General features: G+C 35.6%; 1 protein-coding gene across 1 annotated transcript; it reads right to left on the reverse strand.

Moving 5' to 3' along the window:
• Positions 1 to 444: 444 nt before the first annotated feature.
• LOC132598729 (uncharacterized) lies at positions 445 to 3,539 on the reverse strand. Its single transcript, XM_060311789.1, has 8 exons — positions 3,418 to 3,539; positions 3,148 to 3,313; positions 2,339 to 2,429; positions 2,161 to 2,219; positions 1,610 to 1,670; positions 1,208 to 1,298; positions 1,001 to 1,077; positions 445 to 861 (listed from the first exon to the last, which is right to left on the reverse strand). Exons 1-8 carry the CDS (start codon positions 3,443 to 3,445, stop codon positions 745 to 747), a joined length of 690 nt encoding a protein of 229 aa, XP_060167772.1. The 5' UTR covers positions 3,446 to 3,539; the 3' UTR covers positions 445 to 744.
• Positions 3,540 to 11,420: the final 7,881 nt, after the last annotated feature.

An 11,420-nucleotide genomic window follows, 5' to 3' on the forward strand; every position in this document is an offset into this window, starting at 1 on the left:
AACAAACACCTTTAGCTGAACCGATTTCCAATTTCTTGTATTCATGCGGTAAATGATTGCTATTCCAAAAAGATTGTGTTACCATTTCACAACTAATCCTTTTAGATTAAACTCATGCTATAAATGACTGTTATTTTAAAAATATTGTGTAATAGCCATACAATTTGTTCTTTTATATGCAAGCGCGTGCTGTAATGATTCCTATTTCAAAGACTCTTAAATCACTTGGTCTTATGGTCACATCAAATTGGAATCCCGAACTGTCTATAGGTGTTTTTTCTGCTATTACAATAACATACCCAGTATAATCTCACAAGTAGGGAGGGACGTTTGTTCTTTCTGCTATTATTCCCTCAAAAAAGGCATATACCAAGAAAGATCTTGAACCAGTCAACTGAATCCGTAAATAAGGCATCTTGATATAAGGTAAACCACCAAAGAATGTACGAGAACAAAATAAGTTGTCACGATATACTTTAGTAAAAGATTTTACATAAAGTCTGTTACATCGAACAGTCAAAAATAATTCAAACACTTTTCCCACACATACTGAGGTCTGAATGCCAAAGTTAATATTGCCAAAACTGATGACTGGTCAAGTAATTTCTTGAGACCAAGTAAAAAAAACACTCCCTTATACAACAACTTCAGCTAGCAAGAGGTAGTAGGAGCATCTCTCAGGATGCCCATAGCGTACAACTTTAATAAAACATGAGTCGCCTGTCTCAGAGGTTCCAGAGCAGACTATGAGGATTCAATATCTGATTCTTCCAATCCTTCTCTGTAGAGTTCAAATTCATTAGGACTCCACCTGCATATTAAGCTAAGCCGGAAAGTAGCCATCTTGATATCAAGTAGACGCTGCAAGTGACAAGGTAATAGCTTTCAGTAACTTGGTCACACATGTTATTTCGATCATTTTGCACTTTTAGCAGACATTTGCACACACAATATAGAGAATGGAACTATATTCAGATTTGAATTGGAAAAATCAACAAACCAGTATGCGAGCTGCCTCAGGTGACAATGGCTTCCCTTCTTCACATACAACATAGTCAGACACAAGCTCCACAACACCTGCTCACCGCCCGACAGAATTCAACAAATCATAGAGTAATAAAACTAACTACTGACATATCAGACACAGCAAAATCATGTTACAATTATCAATCAGCAAAACGCAAAACAAAGAGCAGATGATTAATACCTCTATTCAACCTTACTGGCATCCCTTGCTTCCGCAGGAATGGCTCCATCTCATGTGTAAACTGGTCAAGAGGGCCTTCTTGTAGCTCCACCTGATAGATTGAACCAAAACATAAAAACCCAGTATGTACTTCGGATATAAATTGAGGCAAGGTGCCAACGTGCCCAGGTCAAATTTAATGGGTACCCAAAGGCATCAAATTGAACCAGAGAAAGCAGCTTATGAAAGAGCTCTCGAGTAAATGGCCCTTATTATAGTTGCCAAAATGGCATTTAGCTTTACAAATCACAAACTGACATAACGAATATAGCAGGTACTCAGAAGTTTAGTCAGGGCGCGTGCAGGCTGGAAACCATGGTCATAAAAAAATAACTTGTATTAACATAATAACTTCCGCCATACCTTTTCTGCTGCTGTAGTGCCAGTCCTTGCAAAGTCATGTTCTTCAAACTCGCTAAACAACCTGAAAACGTTTAAAATGATGAGCAAGAAAAAATTGAGAGAAACGGAGGGAGCAGGAAACAAACAGCAGGGGTCACACTCCAGCAAAGAGAAACAGCTAGTGCTACAGGCAACAAGGATATTCAAAGAATTCTTACTTCCATGCAAGGGAAGAAATTATAATACAATGTAGAACAAAAGTGGCAGACACGTTAAAGGAGTTGTTGGAAACTAGATAAGTAGATATCATGCACTAGTAAATGTTAAGCGGTAGACACAATCATCAACAATTTGGATATAGCACAACACAATAGACAAGGGTGAAAACCCTTATCAAAATATATTTTAAAAAGAAATAGACAATGGGTGAAAACAAACTACCCAAGTAACTTCACTAAGGACTCCACCCACCCTCCAAAAAATGTAAAGCTTTCTTTCACCTAATGAAGAAACAGAGTTATAACATGTAGTGTTCCGGTATCTCAAATGCATCATTGAATCTGGGGTTTTACCTTTGGACCTCTTCCTTTGATAAATTAGTAAAGCAAAGCCCTGAATCTCCACGTACAAGCTGTAAAGACAGGATATTCCAATCGAAACATAACTTAGTATAGATACGTTATAACTCAGAAAAAAAGTTAATTCAATTGGATATTTAACAGATATATAATGTACATTGGCATGTCCTACCTTAGAAATCTTATGAAGGCCGGGCCGAATCTCATCTGCAACTGATCGGCCTAGTGCTACCTGCATGACTTTATTCGACCCAAGGAAAAATCTGAAATAGAAAAAAAATAATGCTTAATACACTCTCCATACTGATAGTTAATTACGAAAGACCAACAAAATTCCCCCTCAAGATATATGCTTCCCAACTCAATACTAATTTCTGATCGATAATCCTCCGGAAATGCTTCGAACAGGAAAATGTACGCACAGAAATGTACTCTAGAAACAAGCAATACTAGCCACACAAGCCAATTCCAGGTTCAGTAAAATATAATCCCGCAGTCCTAATTCAAGTGTCTTACTTTCCGTTTTGGTTTGTCCCAAAAAGAGTGCATCTTTCTATATTTAGTAAGTTAACAATTAAAACATCATATATGATAAGTTTATAACCACAAGATTCAAAGGACATTTCAGTACATTATCCACATCTTTAATTTTGGACGACAAGATTCAAAACACTCTTTTTATTTCTTAAACTCCGCTTAGACACTTAAATTGGGACGGAGGGAGTACCTATTAAACTATCCTCTTGCAAACAAGAACAGCTAAAAGTGTCGGCTAAAAACTTCAAGCACGGGATATCCACATGATGTAAAATCTAAACATGGACATACAACAACTACAAAGTTCCTCCATATGGGGCTTGTTTAAAGCTCATAGTATCCTACATTAGTAGTTGCAACTTGCCTTGCTATACTCACAGCCAAAAAAATAGCAATAAGCTATATATGTAACCATAGATAAACAAGCAAGTAAATCAAACTTGCCTGCTAGAAGACTTTAGCTGGTCTCTGAACTCCTTAAACTTGAGATTTCTCATGTTCTCAAAACTAAACACATAAGCTGAACAATACTTTTCCGCACATTCCCTTATTGAATTAACAATACTTTCTTTGTGCTCCTTTCCCTTCTTCTTTGTCTTAGATAAGGTGACTGCAATCAAAATCAACTTAATAACTTAGAAATCACTAAATATAGATAACACACATCAATTAAAGTGCTTAAAGAGTAGGGAAAATTCTAGGGTTTAACTATACCGGCTCTATTACGCTTCGACTTAGGCATTGCTTCTTGGTTTTTTTTTTTTTTTGTGAAAGCTAAAACCCTACTTCTTGCTTTGCTTTCGAAAGACAAGTATAAACCTGGCCGCGTGTTTATTTTATGTCTTTGTGGTGTTTTGGCGTGTAATGGGCCTAAGGTTTCACTAAGCCCAATTACCTAAAGTTGGGCTGAAATGTTGGGTTTCGTGATGAAGAGGTTGGGCAATTCGCAGAATTGCCCTTCTTTTGGGGTGGTCTTTAAATTTTGTCGCTCATATTTGAAATCTTTAAGTTTTGCCCTTCAGCTAAACTTCATAGGTTCCAGGTTCGAACCCCCACACAGTCAAAATTTTAAAAAAAAATCGCAAGGTAGATTTTAAATTCGCTATGCCCCCACCGGCATACACTTGTGAAGGAATTACTAAAGTTATGTTGGACTCGGCATACTTATGCCTTATGGGCAGACTTGGCATAAGTATGTCGAGTCCGGCATAACTTTGATAATTCCTTCACAAGTTTATGCCGGATCCGGCATAAAAGTATGCCCCCAACGGCATAAACTTGTTAAGGAATTACCAAACTTATGTCGGTCCCGGCATACTTATGCCTTATGGGCAGACTTGGCATAAGTATGCTGGTCCGGCATAACTTTGGTAATTCCTTCACAAGTTTATGCCTGATCCGGCATAACTTTGGTAATTCCTTCACAAGTTTATGCCTGATCCGGCATAACTTTGGTAATTCCTTCACAAGTTTATGCCTGATCCGGCATAAAAGTTTGACATTAAAAGTATGCCCCCACCGAATGAGGGTACCTAGGAAGAATTTCATTGGCCTCCTTCCAATATTATTACAAAACTAAAAGGCTTCATGGTAAAAACTTTGTGCGTGGCCTCTTCCACTCATCGTCATGCAAATGTTGTCAACAATTATCATAGTGTTAATACTCATGAAAAACTAGGCTTAAATATAATGGAACAAAATCACGACAACTACTCTTTTCTAACACTGCCCCATAATATATTAACAAGAGCAGTTATAATATATCCAATACAGGAAATGTAACAAAGAAAGTCTTTAGGCCACATTGACACAAAAACCACTTGAATTTTAATAGAGCATTTTGATGTCGCTAAAAATCTGTAAAAAGTTGACATGAGATCTCAAAGTTATGCCGGATCCGGCATAAACTTATGAAGGAATTACCAAAGTTATGTCGGACCCGGCATACTTATGCCAAGTCTGCCCATAAGGCATGAGTATGCCGGGTCCGGCATAACTTTGGTAATTCCTTCATAAGTTTATGTCGGGTCCGGCATACACACGACCCAAACCTTACCTTGCGGTTTTCTTTTTTAATTTATGCTTGAGCGGGGGTTCGAACTCAGAACCTCGTGATTTCTGCGTGAACGCTCAGTGTTGCAATGCGAAGGGCAAAAATTAAAGACCAGCAATATGAGAGGCATAATTTAAAGACCACAAATATGAGGGGCAAAATTTAAAGACCACCCCAAAAGAAGGGCAATCCACGCAAAAAAATGGAAGAGGTTTGGGTTGGATAACGGGCAATTCGCACGAATACCCTATCTTGGAGTGGTCTTGCCCTTCAGCATTTTAAGTAATAAAAAAATGATTGAAAATACCCTGACAGCAAAAAAAACAAAAGAAGAAATTCGAATATGTGACCTAATTTCGCAAGGCAAGGTTTTACAAGAAACTACACCTGTTCGGGCAAAGTTACAGAAAAATTATGCCTTGTCCGGCATAGTTATGTAGAAATTAAGTTATCCTCAATTATTCTCATAGAAAATGTAAGCACGTAACACCATATTTTATTGACCTTTTCTCTATAAATGAATGTCTGAGATTATTATTTTTCCCTCTCGTTCTGAGTTTTTTGCTCTTCCCATTGTTAATTTCCGGGTTTAAAATACTCATCCTTTTAACAAAATTGTCAAAAGGAATATGTGACGTTGATTTTTAATCCGTGCGGAGATTAGATCTAACCCATAAACAACTCGATGCATCCAAATTCATTTATCCGGTAATTGTTAAGGTTGGATTTTTAAGGATCTACCATTAATAAGGGATGGAGAAGCTGAGTTCTACCTAAATCTAGAATCAGTTGAACTTGTTTGTACATTTTTTAACAAAAATATGTTGTCTAAAACAAAGAAGACATTATTATCCTCTGAATCCATTCAGCCGCAAAACATGAAGTATCAAACGAGTTGGTTCAAACAAATTCGATGTTTATGTAAAGTCTTTGAAGTTTGTTAAGTTTTAGGTTGTGTCTAGTATTATTGTAGGCCTATAAATCATGATCACCTATTTAATTAAAGCCCGCATGTTTCATTTCATAATTTCATTAAAAAGAGGGTCATTTTTACCCGAAAATCAACACTAAGGGCAATTGGGGTCCAATAGGCGAAAAAGATAAAATTTTAACCCTAAAATTAATGCTAAAGGCAATTGAGGTCAAATGACAACAAATTTAAGTCATTTTCATTACGATAGGGGCAATTTTTGCCCTTTTATGATTTTTAGGAGTCATTCAATTTCCAAACTTAAATCTTTAAGTGACTTATTTATTAGGGATTGTTCGGGCATGTAAAGAGGATATGTGCAAATATCCCAGTAAGGAGGTGTGAGAGGTTGATCATCGCATGCTTGGGAATGGTAGAAGTAGGTCTAAGAAGTAATGGGGATGAGATGATTAGGCAGGACATGACACAACTTCAGCTCACCGAGAATATGACCGTTAATAGGAGGGTGCGGAGGTAAAGAATTAGGGTACAAATTTAGTAGGTAGTCGGATTTTTTTCCGGTTCCTAATGTATTAGTCACATTCTTGTATCTTCGCATTCTTAGATTTCTACTACTATTTGTTTTTTTAGCTTTGATTTTTACTTTTTGTTTTTAGACAATTATATTGATGTTGTTTACGCTTGTTGCTACTGCTTATTGCTTTCCTTTTTTCACCTTTCTTTGAGCTGAGGGTCTATCGAAAACAGCCTCTCTACCTTCTCAAAGTAGGGGTGAGGTCTACATACACTCTACCCTCCCTAGACCCCTCTTATGATATCACACTGGGTTGTTGTTGCTGTTATTTATTAGGGATTTGTTTGGTTTGTGCTATACTAGGATTATGGTGCGGGGATTGCAATAAGAAAATTAAACACCACGATTATTGGATGAGTATATTTTTATTGCTTGATATTTGGTTTATTGGATTAAAAATAAAACTATATAAAATAGGTGTTTGATTTTACACATATAAACTTGCATTTTGTTTCAACTTAACCTAGGTTCTCTTAAAGATTTTGGAAACAAGCTCAGAGATGGGGCAAATATATCATTTTGTTTTATCTCGGAATTAGTAATCTTGAGATTATTATCCCACATAAAACACGATATAAAAAGTACACAATTATCTTATAAATAATCCGAAGTAATCAAACCGAAATAGACTCTTCAACCAAACACATGATAAAATTCTTCCTTTTATCTCGAAAATATTATTCATTCTCATTGTAAAGTAGTAATAATTTGTAACCAAACCACTCTTTAATATACTAAACTAGTAAAGTCACACGCGTTTCGCGCGGTTACAAAAGGAATTGATAAATTTATAATTAATATTGTTAAAAAAATATATCCAAGATGGAATATATGGTTTTTTTGTCATGTATATGCATATGCTAATTAATTTTATACATTTTATAAAGCTATGATACAAATAATAATTTTATAGATATAAAAACTTAAACGGACTGGCTTTCTCATTGGTTAATTCTTTCAGAAGATAAAATTAAAAATATGTGTGCATGTGAATGTGTATAATACGTGATTCTCTTAGTATACTTCATCACTAAATCATGTATCTAGTGATATATTAATTCATTCTATAGTAGAATTGTTCGGCTTTATAAAAAATTCATCTTAGAGCCCGTTTGCATTAGCTTATAAGTAGGGTTGGGCGTTCGGCATTCGGTTCGGTATTTTTAAAGTTCGGTTTCGGTAATTCGGTATTCGGTAATTGAAAGTATATACCAAATACCGAACTTTCAAACCTCGGTTCGGTAAATTAAATTTCGGTTCGGTTCGGTATTCGGTAATACCATTTTTTTGCTAACAGCTGCATTCATTCACCATTAAGCTTAGAGTTCACATCATAACTGCCAACTCCCAAAACTTAAAAAATAAAAGTCAGCACCACACAGTTCAGATATATAAGATCTTGACAAGGACATTCATAAGCATAAGAACACAAAAACTACAAACCATCATAAGATCACTCTCAGAATATTATTTTCACACAAGTGATGTAGACGGGACAATATATGAAACCGCCAATAACCAAAATTCTGCAGCACAATGTACAAAATTGGCTACTAAAACAAATTTAAGCAGACATTAGATAATGGTTGAAGGGAATGTTCTCTACAGCTCATTCCCATCATCATAAAATTATTTTACCTTATCATAAAGCAAATGTTCTCTAGAGCTCCTCTTGCTACAATAAATTGAAGATACAATTCACAACGTTGTAGGTACTTAAGAAAGGAAAGGATGCCAATGGCTCAAACCAAGATCACCCGAAAGTAGCAGCAAACCGCATTAGCAGATTAGGGATTTTTTGTGTGTGGGTCGAAATTGAAGAACTGATGGGTATTGAAGAAAAAAAGACTTGGAAGTTGGAGCTGAGGTGAAGTAGAACTGATGGCCATGAAAGTGGTGAGACTGGTGGATGGTTGGAGATGGGGAGAATTAATAGAGAAGGAGACTGGTGGATGGCGAGTGGTTTTTAGGGATTTGATTTAGTGTGAAGTGATTCAGTGAACTGATGGCATGGGCTATGGGTAATGGGTATAGATAGATTTAGGACTTTTACTCCTATAGTCTATTGGGTTTGGGCTAGACCGGAAATTTATTTACAATGGGCCTTTAGTCCTTTACTCCTTTAGGCCTTATTGGTATTAATTTCGGTATTCGGTAAATACCGAATACCGAACAGTATAATTATAAATACCGAAACCGAAATATTAAATTTTATATTTCAGTCTCGAATACCGAATTACCGAATCCCGAAATACTGAAATAGCCGGTTCGGTTCGGTAATTCGGTTTTCGGTATTTTATGCCCAGCCCTACTTATAAGTTGTTGTTGTTTTCAGTTTTTTTGCGTGTTTGGCTGGTCAGCTTAAAGTAATTTTGTGCTTAAAATAAGCTCAAAAAAATAATTGGGTCAGTTTGACTTAGCTTATCTAAAGTAGCTTATAAGCTGAAAACAGCTTATAAGCCAAAAAAAATAAGTTAGCCTACCCCAATTTTTTTTTTTTTGACTTGTAAGCTGTTTTCAGCTTATAAACTGCTTTTTTTAAGCCCATCCAAACAGACTCTTAATCAAACAATATACACATGAAAAAGAAGTAGATAAATTTAAGGTGTGCTGTCTCTCCATTGAATTTACATTTATGTTAGTAATTTCTTTTCTTTCACTTTTTTTGCTTGTTGTTCATTTTATTACTTTTTTATCTTTTAAATAAACATTTCCAGTTGAATTTTCACATAACCAATAAAGAATTAACTAAAGCAGTGGCTAAAATGACAATTTAAATTACCAATCAAGAGAGGACACAAATTAATCATGATACATAATGATAGCAAACCATATTAAGCAACTAACATCATTCTCAAAGTAATTGACGACATCAAAGAGGATTTTGGATCCTTCAACAGTTCACATGGTGAGGCTTTTGATCTAGGCTGCTCAATCTACCTTTCAATGAAGGCCTTCTACTCGGGAAAGCTCACCATGTTAAGGGACTTTTGCTTGTCTCAACAGATCTAGAAGAACTACTTCTGCCTCTAAACCAGCTTCATAATTCTGAAATTCAAACAAACTTATAGTATCTACAAATGGAGAAGTTTTCCAAATCTGTTAAAAGCCACAGTCAGCATAGAACTAAACAAAATACTTATCTAGCTACAATAACACAGTACTACTGGCACATACAGGAAAATAGGTGAAATTTAATAACAATGAGAATAATAATAAGCTTGCTACTCAAAATAGAAGAAAGAACAATGAGAATAATAATAAGCTCGCTACTCAAAACTATCCAATATGTTTTGCGGCAAACTCAACCAGCAGATTCATCGGGCGATATGCTAAATTACCTTTAAAAGAATGTATTCATAGGTGACATTAGCATATATCAAGCGTGCCATTGTCCTGTTCTTTTAATGTTCAAGAATAGTTCTAACAACCTAGAAAAAACATAACCAAATATTTACCCACTTCACACCCAAAACGGTCAGTGAAATAACCGGGAAGGTAACAATTTATTTTGGAAAACCAACAACAATAATAATAGGTAACCAAAAGGAGAAGTGAGGTGGAATAACACATTAAAAACAAAAGCATACATACTTAGAACATTGGGGTAATTCCAGCAAGCGTGCCAAAATGCTCTTATATCATATCAAACAGAAGTGGTGGTTGTTGTCACCTTCTAAGTTAAGCGGACTCTTAATTTTGATGCTGAACCCATCTCGACAGGAGACTGGGACGGGTGCGGGATATGTCTCGGATTGGTCAACCAACTTCGGATACTTTGACTGGAGTTCATTGACAAATTTGCGGGGAAAATTGAGATTTTGATTTCTCAAAATAAAAGATAAACCTATTTAAGACATGGAAATGGAATGCCCATCTTGGCGAGTGAAAGTTTGACTTCTACAATATACATGTAAGTTTTCATAGAATACATCTCAAAATTTAGAATATAATTATAGCTCTATTTTTATAGTTTTGAAATTTCTTAGTCAAATCCCAATATCCGTATCCATACCTGGATCCGCAACTTGAATCTTAAAATTTAGATTTTGTCGAATCCAACACTCGGATCCATACCCGTATCGCATACTGGCACCCCAGTCCAAGCAACTTAGGTCACCTTGCAAGTATGCCTCCTATGGATGATTGATGTAGATCATTTTCTCCCTTCTAAAAGTATTTTAAAAAAGATACAGATCAAGCGGGCATTCAAAAAGCTTAAAAGGCAGTTCCTCATAGAAAAATTACTGAATAATATGCTGAAGGAATTGTCAAGCATAATAGAAGGGCACAAAGACTTACAAAATCTAGTCTAGTGAAAATCTATCTGAAGAACACAAGCAGTTTTGGCTCTACTGGCCGATCTTCCTTTCCAAAATGATAGGCCTGTAGTTTCATGTTTGTTCTTTCCAAACATAGCACGGAAGCTGGTAATAGAGTATTCTCCTCTTCATTCGAATCAACTAAAAGTACTTATTGCGGCGTGTAAGATATTGAGTGGAATGAATTGAAAGAGGAGCCAATTCAACACATGATATATTCTTCAAATTGAATAAAATATAAAGAAGAAATTCTTCCACGTGGAGGTTTTACTTTAAGTACAAAGGGTGAACATTTTGACTTTATTTCAATTTGAAACGGGTTGTCTGGGAAATTGGATTCAGGCGAATTATCTTAACTGCAAAAAGCAAAATATAAATGAGATATAACAACAAAATTGCAAGAAATTGATAATCAGATTTAGCCTGTTAATATCAATTTAACAATTTAAAAACCTTGTGAACAACTAATGTCAAGATAGTGCTTAAGAAAGTCCGCCCTACCAAGTGCTAATCAAACGAAGAAGGAACATGTTGTGATGCTCCTCATATTCTCTGGGCTTTCTTTATAGAACTATTTGTAACTGATTAACGTAAATGCCTCAGAAATACCTGACAATGCCATGTGAAGCGATTTGTATACAAAAAAAAAAGGTTCGGGTTAAAAATCAGCATCACAAATAGAAACATAATCACATTGCTTAACATTGGAATGCTTCAGCCTTTCTTTCAAAGCCCCTGCTTTGTACCCATTTCGATCGTCTTTTAGTACATATTTTATATTTATCCTTTGCTTGCCCATCTTTATCATTCCACTTTCACCAAATTCTGCACCAATTT

Source organism: Lycium barbarum, chromosome 6 (assembly GCF_019175385.1).
Source record: "Lycium barbarum isolate Lr01 chromosome 6, ASM1917538v2, whole genome shotgun sequence".
NCBI classification, from domain to species: Eukaryota; Viridiplantae; Streptophyta; class Magnoliopsida; order Solanales; family Solanaceae; genus Lycium; species Lycium barbarum.